Here is a 19,955-nt window from a genome sequence, read left to right as displayed (position 1 = left end):
TGAATCTGAAAGAATTAAGAATATATAATACAAAAAAAAATGGTGTGTTACTGTCCTAATTTCTCAAAACATTTGGTATACCATTCACACCAAAATAATCTTTAAAGCAATTCTTTCTGGTTGTCTCCATTTTCTAAGGCACTGTAATATCAGAGAGCATAACAGTGATTTTTTTTATCATAAGTTTTACCCACACTTTTATTGGAGGTGTTGATACTCAGGATAAACTGTGTAGTAACAGAGGCTTTAGAAACACTTTGAACTATTCAAATTGTATTTGTCATATACAAGGATGACATGCAGTGAAATGCTTTAAGTTTTCATATATCCCGGGTTATTATGAGCCTGGGTTCAGCCATAGTGCAGCGCCCCTTGCTCAAGGACCCAACGTTGATGCCTAAGCCGCATTTGGGCTTCGACCTTCAGTTCAGTAACCCGAAGCCTTAACCACTGAACCATCACGTCCTCAATATGTAACATTTTCTTCAGCAAAATTTTTCTAGTCTTCCATAATGGCTGATATACAGTGGAATAAAGTTTGTTGTATACAACATAAATATTGCATTAGTAATAAGATTAAATAATTATGTTTTATCTATTTACCTGACAACAAAATACTGGAAAGATTTTGATTATATATTGATTTCTGGTTTTGTGTGTGTGTGTTTTTTTTTTTTTTTGATAAATATGAAAACCAGATTAATTGCATGGTGCTTGATGTACTGTTATAGCTGGTAGAATTATATAATGGAAAAGAGGACAATGGAATGATGCTGAATGTCTCCTACATTATTCAGGTGCTGATCATTTTAGGTAAATTTCATATCCACAATTCTAAATAGACTGGCTCCCTACCCTGATTGAATGTAACCTAATTCTACATCCTATGGAAAAAATTAAACCTAATGAATGTCCTTTATTTGACTTTAGACCCCCTGGCCTGTAAAAAGTTTAAACCAATGTTCTGTACTTGTTTCCACATCATTGAAACTGTACCACTGTGTTTTAAATAAAGATGTTGAAAGAGAAATTTAAAAGAATCGAAACGGAATGAAATGATTCGAGTCATTAAGATGAATCGATATAACCATCCAGAATGTGTGTATATTCAGCTGCGTCCACCAGAGGGCGCTTTATCAACTGTGGATTACGGCTTTAGTGGAAAATAGAAACACAAACGCGCACATTTCTGGGGTGAAAACATACAGTAGGAACACAGCAGAGCTAACAGACTTCTCTAAAACGGTGAGTGCGTTAAAAACTACTCTAGTGGTATTATGGTCCGAAATGTATTTTATTAGTAACTATTAAGAAAATCTAGGATCATATTTTAGGATTTGCAAATAATCATCCTGTTTCAGTTTATCCGGTTTTGTTTCATTACATGATTTCGCCCAGACTTGTCTGATCTTAGAATATGTTGAATAGATCTCATACATGAACCGTATCACGTTGCCATATGTGTAGATTTTAAACTTATTATATTAAACAATCTCTCTATTGCATTATGAAACAGAGTGATATAAATGAAGGTTTCTCTATTTATGACTATAAAACATAATTCAATAGAAATTAAGATGGACTTCACTAGTAATTTGATAAACCCATAAAATTTGATATTGACACCACGAAAATGAGTGATCATGAAAATAAGCAATACTGTACCATTAGCATACATTTTCAGTAGCTAAGTTCATGCATCTGTGATACAGTAATGCTTAATTTTGCCCCTAGTGGAACAACACAAACTAGCTTTACGGATAAATTGTTTCATTTACAGTAGTTCTTCAAGATGATTCCTGCAATGGGCTTCATTTTGGTTTGACATTCTTGGTTTGTTCATTCATTGTTTCCCATTATATTAAAAGGTGGCAATAATTATGGAGTTGACCATTTTTAATTTTTTATAGTAATTTTCAGATATTCATATATTTTTAAATGTAACAAGTAGACTATATATTTTTAACAACATTTAAATATTAAATAGTTTTACAGTATAGATATTTTTTATTTATTTCACCATGTATGTCATTGCTTCTGGCTTGCTCATTAAGGACCAATTTGAATTAAAATTGATAGTTTATATACTGTATTTAAATTTTTACTTGCAGATGCTTTGTCTTACAATGTGCTATACAAATAAAAAAACTAATGAATCTGTAAAAAAAAACTTTTGTTTGGAAACTACAGATTGTTATCATGTGCCCAATTTTGTTCTGTTTTTATAGCTGTTAATGAGAACCAGGCCATGTTATCCCTAAAAGCACCGGTTGTTTGTGAGCTGAGCCTGTGCTGTGTTTTCCTCTTTCTTGTGTATGGAGTGCAGTCGGATTACATTCTGACCAAAAAAACATTGGAGCTGATGTCTAAATATCGACTGATAGATGGGTAATGATACAGTACCTGATGCTTTTTCTTATTTTAGGTTATTCACAGGAAACATTATTCAGAGTGAAGCAATAAAAACTGTTGATAAATTGATTATTTTAATAGGAAATCTTCTAAACATAAGATGGGAAAAAAATATAAGAATTAAAAATTTCCCAAAATTTCAACATTTTGAAAGTTTTCAGCATTTTACTTGACTCTTTTACTTGAACTTTTTTTTACAGTTGAAATGTCGCTTTGTTTTAGTTTCCATTTTGCTCTACTGGATATTTATCAAAGAAAAACACTTTTTTTTATATATATTTAGAAAGAAATTGAGCCTGTGAGACCCTAGGAAATCTCTAAAAATCCATTTTGTTTATCTCTAAGGAGATACATTATGTGTATATTAAGGTGGTGCAAGAGTCTTAAACTTAAACTTAAGTGTGTATAATTCCTCACAATTACATTCACAATTGCATTCTTTTCTGCCTACAGACACAATGACCTCCCTTTGCAAATCCGCATGCTTCAGAACAACAAACTCAGCAAGTTTAATTTGTACAACAGCTCAAAAACAGCTACGGATATAACCAGACTCAGAGCTGCTCATGTTGGAGGACAGGTACTGTCTGTCTTACACTGTTTCTTGGGGAAAGAAATGTCATTTATTTTCCATTTGTATTGAGACTGAGAGTTAAATATGGTTATGATGGTGGTCTAGCAGGTAGTTTTGGTGTCTCACAGCATCAGACAAATATTTCAGTGTGTTTGATTCTGAATAGAGTTACAGTGAAAGTCATGATTTCAGAATAATTATTGGTTCTCTTTTGAGCCTGGTTCTTCTCCAGGTTTCTATGTCTTTTCACATGGTTTTATCCTTTCCATTCAGATCTCTGTCTTGTTCATTGGGGATTTAAATCTACATTCAGATTTCAATAAAGCTACTTTTAGTTCTTTGTGTCGATTGCTAAAAGCACTGTCTAAATAAAAATTCAGCTGAATTTATTTCCAAACTTCTGGTTTCAAGTGATGATTGCTTTAATGGCCAAAGGCAATGGTTACTAAGACCACAGAATGATTATTCCTGTTGTGACATGGTTGATTCATCATCTGCTCATAATGAAACCAGAACAGTAAAACTTTTATGTAAAAAACAAAACTAGGAGGCAGATGCAAGACCATATATTATAGTGGGAATATAAGATAAAGCCAAATAAACAAAAGAGTAAAGGCTGGTGCACACACAGCTTGAAAGTGAGCAATTCTAAAGCTCTAACTTAAATATTGTTAAAAAGATATGACAAGACACAGATCATTAGTAATTATTGAGGTGTGTGTGACATGCTGATGCTGATGGGTAGTGCAGTTCAGTACCCTTTGACAATTCCATGACACGTTCTTGAGACGTTAAACTTTAATAAATCTTTGTTTTGTTCTAAAAAGATTTTTATGAATATTATTGATTAATATGTACTAAATAAATACATATTACCGCTGATGCTATATAAAACTGTATAAAAATATGTGTGTATGTTTACATACCTAGGTGTTCTTTTAGAGCTATATTCAAATCTTGCATGTACTTTATAACAGTTTTAGAAAAACGTCTCTACATCCAAGAGTCAGTAATTCAGAGCTCCAGTATGTAAAGTACTGTATATGTATGTACTGTACCTACAGCACACATGTAGAGTGCTGGCTTTAAAGCACTGAGGACCAACATTTTATAGAACTTCCCTTTGTACGCTACAGTATGTTACAGTATCATACAATTTGCATAAACAAATGCTTCCATGTGTTTGCTTATTAGAGAAGATTTAGATCTTTGTGTACACAACCTAAAAATATACAACACACAACATAACCTGAGAGTGCTCATATCCTTATGTTTCATAACTTAGCTCAATGCTTTGTGAATAAATGTGAAAAATTTGCAAATAATATGCAAACATGAAAGAAATTATAGTGATATAGTAGGTAAGGTGATAAAAAATAGATGACAAATCAGATAACTTAACATCTAAATTTTTTTCTCACTAAATGCTTTAGTACATGGTACTGATTCAATTTATTAACTTATTAAATTGTTTATTTTGAGTCAATACTCTACTGATTACTGAATCATTAGAGTATTGAATCCATACAAACCTTTTAATTCTGCTCCAGTTGAAGTGAAGTACAGTATTGACTCAATATATAACATCGAATCAGTAATCGACTAAGAGTATCAATATCCTACTGATTCACTCACTGGTGCTGATTCAATACATTAATGATTCAGTACTCCACACTCATTCATTACTATGTATTAATTCAGTATTATATTATGGTTTAATATTCTACTGATTCAATACAATATTTAATGAACTGTGACAAACTTTCTCTCTGTCAGATGTTTGCAGCATATGTGTTATGTACAGCTCAGGACATGGATGCTGTTAGACTGGCATTGGAGCAGATCGATGTGATACGACGTATGTGCACTGAATACCCAGAGCTGGAGCTGGCTACCACCGCTGCAGGTACGAACTCTCTTGTCGGAAAGACGAGAAAAAAAAATATATATATTGCCTTTTTTCCTGACATAATTAGTTTTAAATCTACTGTATTTTGTTTAATTATATATTACGTAATATCTTAAATAACCAGGAGGATAAGATGCATAATTTATTATTAAATAGTTAAAAATACTGTTTATATTTTAGATGCTGGAAATTCGCATTACATCTTTGGTTGTTTTTGCCTGCACTCCTTTTTATTATTCTCCATATACCCTAAAGACAGACACCATGGCAGACCCATAAATGGAAATTGTAATATGTGGGAAAAAGCAATTTCTGAAACACGATGTTTATTCAGGAGGTCAATTTTCCACAACACCACACATTTCCACTTCTGCACATACACTTTGAATAAAGATTGCCAGAAAGATTGCACTCATAAATTGCTTTTGTGTCTGTTTGTGTATGTACTGTATGTGTGTGTTGGGGGTTGAAGAAATGAACGCTACAAAGAAGATAGCTTGTTTGATCAGTGTGGAAGGAGGCCATGCAATTGATAGCAGTCTGGCAGCTTTACGCATGTTTTACCAACTTGGAGTGAGATCTGTGACCCTCACACACACCTGTAACACACCTTGGTAAGCACATGGACACAAACTCATTCATATTATTATTATTAATAGTAGCAGTAGTAATAATCATGGTGAACCATAGACATAGTTCTATGTTTGTTCTAGTGTGCATCAGACACAGCGGAACTCAGTGTTTATAAATAAGTGTATTCAGTGTTTATAAATGTGCCATAAAGTCCTCACCTAGATACCAATAAATAAATATCGTAGCAATACTGCTGTGTCTGATTCTATCATCATAACACACACGAACATATCAGTGTCACTGCTGTTTTGAGAAAGATGCACCATCAAGATTTGTTTGGATTTTAGTTGTGCTCTTGTGTGTGCATCTATAACAAGGTAATTGAGCTCTCTTGCTTATCTTGCTGTTTTTCTCACTAATTTTATTACTTAGGGCAGAAAGTGTTTCCCTATATCACACTTACTACAAGAGAGACAACAATTCCTTGACAGATTTTGGCAAGGTAATTAAAAAAAAACATTTGAAAATAATACACACACGCACACACACAGACACACACACACCCACACACACCCACACACACACAGATATATATATATATATATATATATATATATATATATATATATATATATATATATATATATATATATATATATATACGTATTCAAACAAAAATTGTTCTGTATATTTTAGATATATTGTCTGCTTGTTCTTCATCATTATTAAAAGAAAATTGTGTTGCACTATTCCCAGAGTGTGTGAATGTAAGAGTGTTTATCAATCAATGTCTCACAGGCTGGTTTGTAGTAGAACACCTCCAGTAAAAACATGAAATAAGTGTGTGTCAAATATTCAGTTGTCTTGTTTTAAAGTGTCCATTGTTTGTCATGTCAGGCTCGCCATGCCTGTAAGATAAGAAAGACGAAGTTTTGGACAGTGAGGCCTAATTTTTCTAATAATTATTATCTGTTACTGTGTGTATGCATCCCACTCTTCATTCCAGGCAGTAGTGCATGAGATGAACAGGCTGGGAATGATGGTTGATCTGTCTCATACTTCCTGGACTACAGCACGAGCCGTGCTGAAACTTTCCAAAGCTCCTGTCATCTTCAGCCACTCCTCCGCCTACACCATCTGTAACAACACGCGCAACGTCCCTGATGATCTGCTTCTCATGCTGGTGACTCAAAATTTCTTTGTGCTAATGTACCAGCACAGAGAGTATATTAGATTTAGGGCCTAATATAGTTTTGTGCTTGCATATCTAATGAACTTTTCCACAAAACATCCTGTGTTTCTGGAAACTTTGTGTGCTATAAAGCTTTATTTTGTATTTGTATTAATAGGAGTGTTATTGTGGTTATTCTTATCATCATTATTATTACTACCAACATACCATATTTATTTAATCTTCTTCACTTCTTTACTAGAAAGAAAATGGAGGGCTCATCATGGTAAACTTCTACAATGGATTTATAGCCTGTGGTGCTCAAGCAACTGTCTCACTTGTAGCTGGTGTGTTCAGTACTTTTACTAAAGAATATTTCAAATATATGCCAACTAGGGTCCAAAGTCTGTTTAATCATTTTGTGCCTTGTTAGGCATTATATCTCATATTGTTTTGACATTCCGTCCAAATACTAAGAGCAAAGATTCAAAGTTTTAAATTATATTGTCTAGAATAAAATGCATTATATAGACTATGTATTTCATCATTTGTTTCATATCACTCTAAACCTTCATTTTGATCTTTATCCTGTGCCCTGCAGACCATTTTGACTATCTTAAGAGTGTGATAGGAGCAGAGCACATTGGAATTGGTGGTGACTATGATGGAGCCAGTGGGTAAGCGCGTTTTCCTGTTTCACATTTCTAACTTGCTCAAATTCCAGCACACGCTCTGTTCCAGACTGGCATAAATGGCAATCATCTGGACATAATCTCATGATCCTGTAAACAATCTGGACTTCTGAGTGTTTATGTCTGGACTTGTAGCTTTCCTCAGGGTCTGGAGGATGTGTCCAAATACCCTGCTCTGATTGGAGAACTATTGCGTAGGAAATGGAGCGAGGTGGAACTGGCAGGCGTACTGAGGTTTAACTTCCTCCGAGTGTTTAAGAAAGTGGAGAAGGTGAGAGATGGCCTTCATTTAAACCTAATAACCTATACCACATGAACCACAAACTCTGTAACCCATCGAAATCACCAAATATTTATGAAATATGGGACTGCAGGAGGAAATGGGTGCAGTGTATAAATACAGTAAGTTCATTACAAAATATGCAGAAGACCTGATTCATTTCTGGAAAATCCACATCCAATAGTCACCAACAAAGCAGCAGCTCTAACAGTAATTGTGGCTGTAAGGAAAGACATTGCTTTTTATTAATTTACTTGTTGTTATACATTATTGTATGTACGGTAAGAACTTATATGGCAAATGTGCCACATAACAGATGCATGAAAAGCGGAAGCTTGTTTTGGTGACAAAACATTCAAAGCAGTTGTTGTAGTATAGACATCATTCAACTATGAGAGCTATTCTGCTCATGCCTTCAAGCTTATAATCATGCACTTCCTACACATCACTCTGAACTCTATCATTATGCTATCTTTTTCCACAGTACCATGTGACATTGTAATCCCAGACTGTGTCAATATCCATGTTTGTAGCATGTGTTTGCAAAAGTCTTCCGTGTCTAAAGGCTGCCAATTTTTTGTCTTGTTATGCTGCTGTACAGATACGTGATGAACTGCGTAACACTCTTCCCAGTGAAATAGTAATCCCCTCTGCAGAGGCCCAAAACAAATGTCGTTTGGTGCTGGCACATCCGGATACCGCTCGAAAGGTCAAGTCATCCGGTATGCGAGTGAGTTATCTTTTAGGCTCAGGTGCTCTTTTTTGGACTGTTTTCTTTTTTTCACTTTTTGCTACATAAACTAGTATATCCAAGCTGATGTTGAAAAAGTAATTCAGTAAACAGTCTCAACAGTCTCAAAAGGTCATAGCTAGTTTGAGTACTGTTACAGTGAAGCAATATACTGAAGCATTTATAAATTGAAAACCTTGTTCATAACCTGGTTGTATCAACTTCCCCTTTACAGCGTATGGTGGCTTTCCCATACGATGAGTGTGGCACTATTTTCGTTTGTGCTTTTTGATTGCATTGCCTGTTTACCTGTGTGCATGTATTTTGGTTGTGTCTATACCCTGTCTCAATACTTGTCTGTTACATAATGTTTGCACCTGTTCCGAATTCTTGATTAGTTTGTCTCACTTTGCACTCAAGTTCCTTCATGTTCTTTATGTTCTGAACTTTCCACTCATACAGATATAAAATACTGTAACATCCTAGCATGTCCTGGTTTAAAACTGTAGTAGAAGGTTAACACTATTTACATATATTTGTTTTAGGGCATTGAAGTTCAGTTCAACTTCTTTCTAGGTTACAACCATGAAACCAGTAACAACCCTGATACTAGTTGATAGTGAACTATGGTCTTAAACTACTTCAGGAGGTGGTGTGACTTTTTATCTTATATCTCTGTAAGCTCACCAAGCCACATTTGACAGCTAAACTCCTCTTAGTAGATGGTCGATGAGCTTCATGAATACTAAAGCACCCGGATGCGATCATGAAGTAAAACAAGGAACTACACTGCTAACTGGTGTGCAAATGTATTTACCTAATTTGTATAATAGCATCAGTATAGCTATCAGATTGTACATGGTATCCAGATAATTATCCAGAAAATTGTTGTGTTCCTACTGAGAGCTACTAGATTTGAGAATACTCCAAAAGAAGCAACTTAATAAGTTTTATGACATTTCAATGCAAAATATTAGCATTTATTTCATACTAAAGTAGTTTATTTTCTGTTGTTACTTTTTATTATTTATACTATATATTCTCTTTTTTCATACTGTTTTGTATTTCAATTTAAAGTCTTTAAACGTCTGATGGGGAAGACAGTTCTTAATTTCTCTATAATGTTCCAAGCTCCATTTGGGTGGGATATATAATGAAATTCATTATATATAACAATTATAAAATTGTAATCGTTGATACATTTCTGTTGTATAAAACAAATAAAATACTTCAGGACATGCAGCAGTAGGGAAACAGTTCACTTCAGGGTGGTCCCAGTGATTATGCTTTATGTTCAACATCACCCTTTCAATCATGTTTTATTCTTTGTGTATCTTTGCTAGCAGCAAGTTAAGTTTCCAGTGCCAAAATGGCTGCTCCTTCAAAAAGAGCATAAATAAGATGGATATAAATTATGATTTAAGAGAAATACATTAATAAAAGCAAGACTTGTGCATAATAGTCATACTGTATATACACTTGTGGGATGGTGAATCACAAGTCTCTGGTTTGTGAGTGTTTGGCTTTTTATCACTGAGTTTTAAACACAAGCAAATCAAGCATCAACCTGCAAACAGAGTTGATTTGTTTCTTACTTTTTTAATGTCTTTCATTTTCACTTTTACATATATTTATCTGTACAGATATTGTGGCCGTAAAAAAAAGTGTATCAGTGACAGCTGTCATTGAGAGTTGCGTAGAAGCATGAAAGAAGAACTGTATGAAAAAACATCAGCTAATTTACAAATTTTAAATTTCATTGATTTGTTCAAAAGTCTAGTATAAAAATTCATAAGTTATAAAATCATTTCATACTTTCACCCAAAATCATGAATAAATGCTCTTTCTTTGACCATTATCTACAACCTGGTGCTCTCAAACCAATGGGGAGTAAAAGCAAATAAATAAGGAAATAAATTAAAAACATCAACTTATCATAATCCTCCAGATAGTATTTGTTTGGACTAAATCTCATTGGAAAAAATCTTACAGAAGCACATGTACAATACAGATGTGTCTACAGCTGCTCTGAATTAGATTTATATAACATTTTAACATGATATATACCATTTCTCAAAACCCATATTCATGTGAATGTGGTTTGTTTCTCTGTGCAGACTAATAACACATCCTGTTTACGGTGTATTCCTGCCCACAGTATTTACCCAGAAATGCTTTAAGATGGTATTTCTGTTTCTAATGAGTAGCAGATGAGCTGGCTTTGAAGTAAACAAATTTAGTTTCTTATCATCCGAAACACACTTTAGTGCAGATATGGGTCTTTACCAGGAGTGTCTCCTATTGCTTAATGCAATGTGTGGTGTGTGTGTGTATTGCAGTTCAATTTCAATTATTTGAATTCAAATATCTCATTTAGAGGTTTCACTGGAAATCAAAATATTTTCTGAGGGTTTGTGTTTTTTTTTTTTTTTTTTTTTAAGAAGTAGGTGCTATGAGCATAGCAGCTCTGTGTGAGATTTAATAGATTTGTGGTAAAAGCTTTGCTTCTCAAATCGAAGTTGTCAGTTATTTGATTCTGATTAAACCAGATGTTATGTTACAATTACATTTATGACATAATGGTCTTAAAAGCCTTGTAGTGGCATCTTGATGGACATGGGTTTCGAACTCACAACCTTCTGAGCAGTAGTCTAACCCCATAACCACTAAGCTACCACATCCCCAGATGTTGAGAAATGAAAAGACGGAGAAGGTTTTGATGTGTTATTAGTCAGTTAAATGATTAAAGTGTAATGTAACTCAGGACTAATGTACAGTACATAAACTCACCTCACACTGTGTCCCAAAAAGCAACCTTTAACCCACATCATTATGATGACAGTCTGTCTGTGTGTTTGTCTCTCTCTCTCTCTGTGTACACTTGTGAGGCTGCAGCCAGCGAATGACTACCAGATGTGTGCATTTATTTTGAATAAATTACAAATTAAATTCTGAGTGGCATAAATGTATCTCACCCAATATCGATGTTTTATGTCTAATTTAATGTTCAGAAAACATTTGTTTTATCTCCCATTTAGCCTTTTTGTGGCAAATCTAGCAATACAGTTAATTATGAGTAGATGGTGATGACCTCACGGCCTCCACCCCTCACAAGCAGCACTCTCTCAAGACCTTCTGTCAACACCTCCAGGAACTCCATATCTAAACACATTCAAGTTAGGGAAAAACAGGATTTGGTCATCAGTGTCTCATAATTTTGCACTTGTAAATTCACACACCTTAAATGGTATAAAATGCTATGAAATCTATGGACAAGGTTAATTCAGGTATGAGCATCATCCTTGCTTTGTCTACTTTGTATTCATTTCTCTTTAGAAATCAGAAGACAGGGGATAGCGAAAGGAATAGGGAAGAACAAGGAAATGGAATATTTTGGTCACCACTGTGAGATACCATTGATAAGAATGCATTTCACATCATCAGAGTTGCTATGACTTGGTATTTTTCAAACCAGGATATTCATTACACCTTAAATTAAATTAATTTCCTCATAGTTAGAGCATTTAGTCAGTACTGTTGAGTCAGTATTTTGAAGTTATAAGGATACAGTTCTCGTCACCATCAGGATTGCGAGGAGGCCCAGGCATGTTGAGCAACACCAGTCTGGCATCATGGGACTTGTTCACAATGACTTCATTTAGCTTAACTGCTGTGTGCATCCGTCTCACATTAGACTGATCTCTGTCTCACAGATAAACAAATCATCAAAAAAAATCAATAAACAAAGCAAGAGAAATGCTTGACTTATATTTTAGCATGATAGTCTCTGTGAGCATAACGGAAAAACATTAAAAGGCTAAAATTTCTGATGCTATCTCAAGTTACTGTTTTTTAACTGTAGAGATTTAAAGAAAATTGAAAACATACTAAAGCACTTTTGCTTCATTACTCACGGTTTTAGACTAATGAGTTCTCTGAAGTTCTCTGGAGCGTTGTTGCGGTTTCGTCTCTCTGTGTCCAACTTATCTTTGGTCCACGTCATTTGGATCTTCTCAGGCACTATATCTAGAGTTTCCTCTTCTTCATCAGAGTACAAACTGCCCATTCGCACCAATGAGTGTCTGTCCTTCACTAACTGGGCCTGTTAGGAACAATCAAGACATCAGTCAGGACACCAAACCACTACTTTAGTTTTTATTCATTAGTGTTACTGTATGTTAAAGTAAGACACCTGTAAATGTTTATGTAAAGATACAGACATTTGTGAGAGTTAATGTGATTGCTCCACAATGCTGTTGAAGGATCAAAAAATATATGTGTAATCCTTTATAAATTTCTGTATTTATTTAACATTTAAGGAAGAAATCTCCAATGCCTTCAGGTCTTTTGGTTCTCTATAACATAATAAAGTGTATTTTATTTTTATTGATATGAAGAGAATGGAAAAAAGAGTAACTGGTGAGGGACTGTGATAACAGAAGCTTGTAAAACAATAAAAAAAGAAGTATATATTTATTTCATAAAAATCTAATCGTTGTCACATTGCTGTGGTGTAAACAAAATAAAACACTTCGGAACATGTTTTTAGGTTCATGTCTTTAGGTTCAGCTTTATTCAGCTTCCTAAAATTTTCCGTTTGGTTTTACGCATTATTTTAATCAAATGCTACATAATACATATAAATACGATGGCAGTGCATTTATATGATTACACACCTCTCTGTTCCTCTCAGCAGTGGACAGTCTCATCTGCCTCAGCATCTGCGACCTCTGCTCCATCATTAGTGTCCTCTCATAGGTGTATGCAGAGATGTCACTATCATGCTACAAATAAACAAAATCTCTTGATGTAAGAATACTTCCATGAACTTGCATGCTTTCATGTAATTAGGACAAGTGAACATAGCATACAGCTAACACAATTTAAACTTTAGACATAAACAGGTCTAGATAATTAAATATTTTCCTGAAGGTGTTTTATTTACCATTTCTACCACCTCCACTTCTGCCTCTAATCTGAGCTGGTATAGGAAGGTTGCCAGATCCTTTTTCATTTGAATACTGTTATCATCCATCTGGGCCACAGTGAAAATACGCATCTTACACTTACGCCATACCTAAACAACATAGAGATGTATTTAGCGTTGGAAGTAATTTAAGAGAACATTTAGTTTTAATTAACATAAATAATGAGCCATAGTGCTGAAAATTAACTCCACATGTACAAAACGTTGGAAGCTCTGAATGCTGATTAACAACGAGAATGGGGGTAAACATACTGTATGGCAGCTACACAACATGCTTGTGAATAGCAAATGAATATCATCCACATCTCATCATTATTTTGAATTACACACAAAGCTTGTGTACAATGTTTTTGTCTTATATTAAAATACCAAATCTGAACCTTGTGCTGTTTGAGAAGGAAGGGTAGCAGCATTAGCATTCCTCCGTCATGAACTATCCACCACACATCGATGTGTCCGTCAGTGAAGCGCTCATAGTTGCTGGGGTAGAATGACACATTCTTTGGCACCATCAGTGCCAGGTGGGCAGCTGTGGTACACCGAACCGTGTCTAAAAAATAAAAAGATAAATTCATCAATAATATATTTACTTGAGGAATAGTGTTCAGCTGTCTTAAAGCAGTTATCAAAGATATCAAATCTACATTACATCATCAGCACAAATGTTACGTAATTTTATGTAGCATTGTCATTAAATATGCTAACTACTGTATCTATATTACATAAATATATAAAAATATATATAAAAAATATATATAAACTGCCAATTTAGAATTTAGAAGTACAAAAAGTGAGTCCCTATGAAATCTCTATGAAATGTCTATTGAAATCTCCTGTTCTACTTTATGTCAGTTGTCATAAAGGGCTATAGTAAGAGTTATTTAGTTTTCTGAATGAACTCAATGTCTTCGTAAGAATAAGAATATGACTATTCTACTTTAACCCTTATTACCAGTACACTACCATTATATCCCTTTGGTGGAAGGCAAATCAACTTATGAGATATTTTCAACCAGTAAAAACAAATGAATTATTTCTGGCCGCAAGTCGAATATAAAGGGTCAGGAATCTGTTGGTCTTTTATGAATGAATGAGGGCATAGAAGCTGCAATACAGTGCCCCTGGAAGAGGGACAGTTAAAGGCCTTGCTCAAGGGCCCAACAGTGGCAGCTTGGCAGTGCTGGGGCTTGAACCCCTGAGTGGTATGTGTGCTTTTACCTCCGTTGGATTACCTTACACAGAATTTTAGAAATTGCAGATAGAACCTTCAAATTCTAATTAAATCCAAGCACTTGGAGCATCTCTGAGAGCAGAGATGGGTTTGATATCTCCATGTACTTTGAAGGTAAAATAAACATTTTAGGGAATGTTTCTACGAATATATTGCAACAGTAGGCTATTTACGAAAAACTACAAATTCTTAAATGCTTTAGTGTCTACTTTCATATGAGCCATTAACCACTACTGTGGAGTGACATGACAAAGACATTCAATGCTGAAATGGCCATCTCCAAAACAATTCCTTTTTTTTTGACCTCTGGTAAAAAGAGATTAAATTCAAGCCTACTAAAGGAAAACAATGAATAAAGACACAGAAAGACACTTACTAATAAATGTTTTCCATGCTCGAGGATCCTCGCTTTGTCTCCATCCATACGGCCATCCCATAACTACTGTGTTGTGCTTCATCCCACCCAACCCACATGACTGAATAAGATGGGCAATTCCTTCGCGCACTTTTGAGGCAATCACCACCTGGCAGAACCCCTTTACTTTCTCTATTTCCATCATGTTTTTTATGGTCTGAAACACAGACAGTTTTGCACAAAGAACACAAAGAACCAGGTCAAGTTCATCTTTCCATTTTTTCATTTAGAAATAAAATAGACTTTTATCATTACCTGTTCTGAGGCCTGAGCTTCTCCATAGCTGTCCAGGAAGTTTCCCTGGATTACTGATCCCACTATCGTCAGGCCTTTTCCCGCTTTTAGTTGTGAAGCAAAGGTTAGCATTCTGGGATATTTGACATGCAAATCTTCATCCAACTTCAGCAGCACAAGCAACTGTGGTCTAAAAACATGTTGAGAACAGCCATGTTAATTCAGTGTACCTTGTATTTTAACAAGAAATATGTTTTTTTAAAAACAAAGAAGATATGACGATCTTTAGTTTACACACATGGTAGGTAACCACAATGTGTTATGCTTGCAAATTCAAATATAACAATAATGAAATTAAAAACTAAACAACAAAACAGATTACGATATCCTGATCACACAAATTTTCCGTGTTTGAAATGTTAACAGAGCAAACCTCCAGTTTTTGGTGTGAGGTGGTCCGGCTTCCAAACGAAGCAGAGCGTATCGAGCAGCACTAAGTGACAGACCTCGGATCCCATCTCCCCATTCCTTTTCAGCTCTGTAGCAAATCAAATAAAAAACATATACCTTGGTGCTATTCCAGCCATCCCGGTGAATTAAGTTAAAAGTATATGAACTATCGCTCACCCTTGGTATTCAATGTATTTGTAGATCATGCCAGCAATGCACATGGCTACGATGGCATAATACCAGGACGATATGAACATTAAAGCCAGACACATACTCATCCCTAGGAATGACAGCGCCCTGAGAAATAGACAGATAGGGCAATGGATGTATGCCTTTTCTATTTAAAGGTCAACAATGTTTAATAAAGAAAGAAATAATTTAATTTTACCAAACATAGTGAGGCTATTTTAAAAATTTGAAAAATGTCACTTTTGTAAACAATTCCAAACTGTATGCACACTTACCAGTGATAATATTTGAAACGTGGCCTCCAATTTGGGGTTCTCAAGAGAGTTTGTACAGCACAAGCCAAATTTACAAATAGGTAACACATCAAGAAAAACCTGTAAGAAGGGCAAGAGTTGTGAGATTAGCAGAAAGAAATCAGAAAAACCATTAACTGACTCTGTAAGTTTTAATTAGCCTAGCATCTAAAATAGCATGGGTTAAAGCTATTGAGTGGCAACTGTATGCTATTATAGATAGAATGCTGGCGTTTCTTCTATATGATTATTGACTTGAAAATCACCAAGTAGCATCATACAATGCCCTCCTCCTATCCCCCTTAAAATGTCAGAGGGTACACCAGAGAAATCCTGATCACTAGATAAACAAAGCCAGGACACTTTTTTAAAGCCATAAAAAATCCCTTTTGGAGGCTCAGAAATAATGGCGCTAGGATGTTTGGATCATGACCAAAACAAAATCTGCTCATGACCCTGAGAAAGCAATTGCCAGAGTGAAACACAGTGGTGATGGTTGCATCAATTTAGGAGAATCAGTAAAAATGGAAAAAGGTTCCCTAGTTTTGGCAAAAACTGCTATATTTGGTAGAAACCCCAAACTACTCAACATTGAGAACTAAGCCTTCTGCCAAGTCAACAATACAGTGGCTCAAAACCAACAGCTTGAATTACAATGACCCAATCAAAATGAATGGCTATGCTTGAAAATTGCTGTTCGCCACAAGGCTTTATCCAAACTAATAAAGCTTTAGAAATTTTTCCAAGAAAAATGGGCAAAACCATTAGGATTCCGATGAGCAAACCACTGTGCGTTCACACACCGATCTAATTAGGATATCAGTTACAGTGTCATTGTACAGTGTGCATTCATGTGTGTGTATGATTCTATACATCATGTGTTATATTCTTACATAGAGAGAATAGGAGCCACCATATCCAAAGATGCGATTAAAATGCCCAGCTCTGCTATGAGTGCAGTGAGCAGCAGGGCCCAAGTAGGCTCCCCATTGGCTTTACCGTGTCCAAACACCTAAATATAACACACACACACAAACACACACACACACACACACACACACACACACACACACACACACACACACACACACACACACACACACACACACACCTTATTATACAAAGTAGAACAATTTACATAGTGATATGCAAATGTATCTATCTTTGTTTATTACTTTCCAGAACAGCAGACTGTCATAAATATTTACAGAACATCCAAAAGTCCTAACCTATAGTTTTCTTCATTTTAAAATGACATCATACAAAATCTACTACTAAGAATTATCCAGTAACTACAGTAAAACTACAGTAATAAGAATAGTATGTAGTTGCAAAAGTCTGTTAAAGATCGAACAGTTAACAAATTAAAAAGATTTGGTTTGTTATGTAGTGAACAGAACACAGCAGACATTGCAGATCTAGGCAAAGGCTGAGATCATACTCTGAGGAAAGGGATGATGTTATCTTTAGCAATGGCTTGCAGGAGACGGGGCGCTCCGGTTAGAGATTGCAATCCGGCACCAACCGTGGAGAAAAATGATCCAATCACAATGACCCATGGCGAGGGCCAGGAGAGTGTACCAACTACCAGGTTTTTACTAACTGCATCTCCAAATCTGTACACACACATTACATTTGCTTGTTAAGATTTTCAAATGCAAGTGAACTTAAAAATGCTAGATAAAAAATCTCAATTCATCTTCAAATGAGTACTTACTTATCTCTGAGAACCACTCCTTCAATACAGGCCCCGAACAAGACAACTGAACTGAAATCTGACAATAATAATTCAGGAACCGATTCCACGGTTTGTGTATGAATAATAAATAGAGCAATTAACAGCAGGGAGGATACAGACAAGTGAGGTGGTGCTGATGGCTAATATTGTCCCTACAGGAATAGACTTCTGAGCATCCCTCAAATCTCCTGATCTGTTCGATCCAGCCATAATGCCTGAAAGAGTAGATGTGAGAAAGAGAAAGCATGACTTAATAAGAGTTGGTGGACTTGTCATTTATTTATAGAAGAAGACAAAAATTAAAAATTAAAATAAAATGTACACCAGAATACTTCAAAAGAGTAATATTTTACTTTTCTCATACCAATTAAAAACTGAAAAGAAGATAAAAGTAATTAATACCACAAAGAACAATAGAAAATGTGTATGCAAACTTAATAAATATAGCCAAATTATAAATAATATCATATATTAAAATATAGATAAATAATATTTGAATGATTTATATGTAAAAGTTAATATAAGAAATATCTAAGCTAGATGACTCTAGGTTCCATTTAGTGAAATGTTTAAATTTGAATATCGGAATAAGAGCATTACCTGTGGCTGAGGGAAAAAATATTCCCACAAGGAGGGTGAAACATGTAGCAATATCTGCAGACACATAATATCTGAAAGACTCCATAGAACCATGGATATCTTCAGAGGGCAGACCAGGCTTCTCCAGAATCTGACCTTTATCCATGTAATCTCCCCACATGTTCTCTGAGGAACATCAAGCACACACTCACTATGAAACATTGCCTTCATTGAGACATATTTTTAGACCATTTGCAAAACAAAAACAAATAAAGGCTTGAATGGCTTGAATTTTAAATACTTGGACAGATATCTATATATTTTCATAGTAGACTTTCTTACCTCTGATAATTCCACTGGCTAGTCCAGGAATTCCCTGGATTTCAGTCACATTATTCTGGGCAAAATACTCATCGCAGTGAAAACTGCTGCCATTCTCTGAACTACAGAAATTCCTCCACAGCTTACTGGGTACTGTCTCATTCCCTTCAAGTACCGTCTTTGCACATTCATTGAAAAGGTCACGTGCTAGTGTCCTGTTCCCAAGCATACAAATCCTGAACAAAAGCAAACATTTTTTATGACACGGTTTTGAGCTTAAAGATCATGAATGCAAGTTCATCAGAGTTTACAGATAAGAAAAAAAACAGGAAGCATAGCATTAAGTGTCCACTGTATTTGATGATTCACAAATGTTTATCTCACTAATGCATTGCCAATTTGTACATCTTAAGTAAGAAACCGCATTGAATCCAGTTCACCACAGTTTCCTTTCAACAATTTTATTGTAGCTTGCCATGAATGAGGTCATAAATATACCAAGTTAAATCTATCCTGTTTTTATACAGTATTTTTCTTTGACTTACGGGAACTCCGGTGGCTGGAAGATGGATTTCACTGCCCCAGCATAGATGGAAACAATGGAAATGATGACACAGGTAAGGAAAAGTGAAGCAAACTTGTTTACGTATTTTACTCCTACAAACACCACGACAGCCATGAGACTAAGGCAGATGGTGCCATAAACTCGCATGTTGTTCAGCATGACACTGTTATCTGCATGGGCATCAGTGACATGAAATATGGCTGCTTGTGGCACCAGATATTTCTGTGGATTTCAGAACAGAATGGTTATTATATTACACATTAATATAGCACTCTTGCTAGGTAGATTACTTCATAATTGCAAAGTCCAAATTTATTATTTCAATATTTAGCTAATCAATGATTACTATAAATTATTCTATAATAGCAATGTAATAATGAGGCATAAACCCTGGACTGGACCTTGGAATTATTCCTCCTGTAAAAACAATTAATGAAAGTTTAATCTTACAAGAAATATTTCTATGGCACCCAAGATGTACATGGCAGCAGCGAAGGTTGTTCCCAAGTAGAAACAAAGCCCCACTGCTCCCCCAAACTCAGGCCCCAGCGAACGTGAGATCATAAAGTATGCTCCACCAGCTGGAAAACAGACCACAAACACTTGTACAAA

The 19,955-nt window shown here is 35.2% G+C and overlaps 2 protein-coding genes across 3 annotated transcripts in view; one reads left to right on the top strand and one right to left on the bottom strand.

Moving 5' to 3' along the window:
* The first annotated feature begins 1,116 nt into the window (after positions 1-1,116).
* dpep2 (dipeptidase 2) lies at positions 1,117-11,012 on the top strand. Its single transcript, XM_027137059.2, has 11 exons — positions 1,117-1,245; positions 2,229-2,388; positions 2,866-2,992; positions 4,763-4,892; positions 5,368-5,509; positions 5,901-5,970; positions 6,475-6,651; positions 6,902-6,986; positions 7,241-7,316; positions 7,467-7,602; positions 8,213-11,012. The coding sequence occupies exons 2-11, from the start codon at positions 2,249-2,251 to the stop codon at positions 8,408-8,410; spliced, it is 1,281 nt and encodes a 426-aa protein (XP_026992860.1). The 5' UTR covers positions 1,117-1,245; positions 2,229-2,248; the 3' UTR covers positions 8,411-11,012.
* Positions 9,921-19,955, bottom strand: part of slc12a4 (solute carrier family 12 member 4) — a 21,922-nt gene continuing 11,887 nt past the window's right edge. For both annotated transcript variants that reach the window (XM_027137057.2, XM_027137058.2), the window contains exons 6-24: positions 19,794-19,924; positions 19,324-19,565; positions 18,800-19,014; positions 18,479-18,643; positions 17,995-18,093; positions 17,858-17,915; positions 17,582-17,756; positions 17,034-17,152; positions 16,123-16,221; positions 15,836-15,955; positions 15,642-15,746; positions 15,230-15,398; positions 14,936-15,131; positions 13,709-13,878; positions 13,287-13,418; positions 13,018-13,125; positions 12,256-12,443; positions 11,910-12,043; positions 9,921-11,503 (exon numbers count right to left, since the gene is read on the bottom strand). In XM_027137057.2, coding sequence (XP_026992858.1) covers positions 11,412-11,503; positions 11,910-12,043; positions 12,256-12,443; positions 13,018-13,125; positions 13,287-13,418; positions 13,709-13,878; positions 14,936-15,131; positions 15,230-15,398; positions 15,642-15,746; positions 15,836-15,955; positions 16,123-16,221; positions 17,034-17,152; positions 17,582-17,756; positions 17,858-17,915; positions 17,995-18,093; positions 18,479-18,643; positions 18,800-19,014; positions 19,324-19,565; positions 19,794-19,924 — 2,717 coding nt within the window. In that variant the 3' untranslated portion in view covers positions 9,921-11,411. The remainder of the gene's footprint in view (positions 11,504-11,909; positions 12,044-12,255; positions 12,444-13,017; positions 13,126-13,286; positions 13,419-13,708; positions 13,879-14,935; positions 15,132-15,229; positions 15,399-15,641; positions 15,747-15,835; positions 15,956-16,122; positions 16,222-17,033; positions 17,153-17,581; positions 17,757-17,857; positions 17,916-17,994; positions 18,094-18,478; positions 18,644-18,799; positions 19,015-19,323; positions 19,566-19,793; positions 19,925-19,955) is intronic.

The sequence above is a fragment of the Tachysurus fulvidraco genome, chromosome 1 (genome assembly GCF_022655615.1).
Source record: "Tachysurus fulvidraco isolate hzauxx_2018 chromosome 1, HZAU_PFXX_2.0, whole genome shotgun sequence".
In the NCBI taxonomy this organism is placed as follows: Eukaryota; Metazoa; Chordata; class Actinopteri; order Siluriformes; family Bagridae; genus Tachysurus; species Tachysurus fulvidraco.
The sequence above is the reverse complement of the archived record's forward strand: the minus strand, read 5'-3'. Positions and strand labels throughout refer to the sequence as shown.

Excerpts from the sequence above, each read along its gene's own strand:
- dpep2 (XM_027137059.2), top strand. The coding sequence starts at position 2,249 with ATGTTATCCCTAAAAGCACCGGTTGTTTGTGAGCTGAGCCTGTGCTGT. Across the intron at positions 4,893-5,367 it reads GCTGGCTACCACCGCTGCAG|AAATGAACGCTACAAAGAAG; the intron begins GTACGAACTCTC and ends TGGGGGTTGAAG. Across the intron at positions 7,603-8,212 it reads TGTTTAAGAAAGTGGAGAAG|ATACGTGATGAACTGCGTAA; the intron begins GTGAGAGATGGC and ends GCTGCTGTACAG.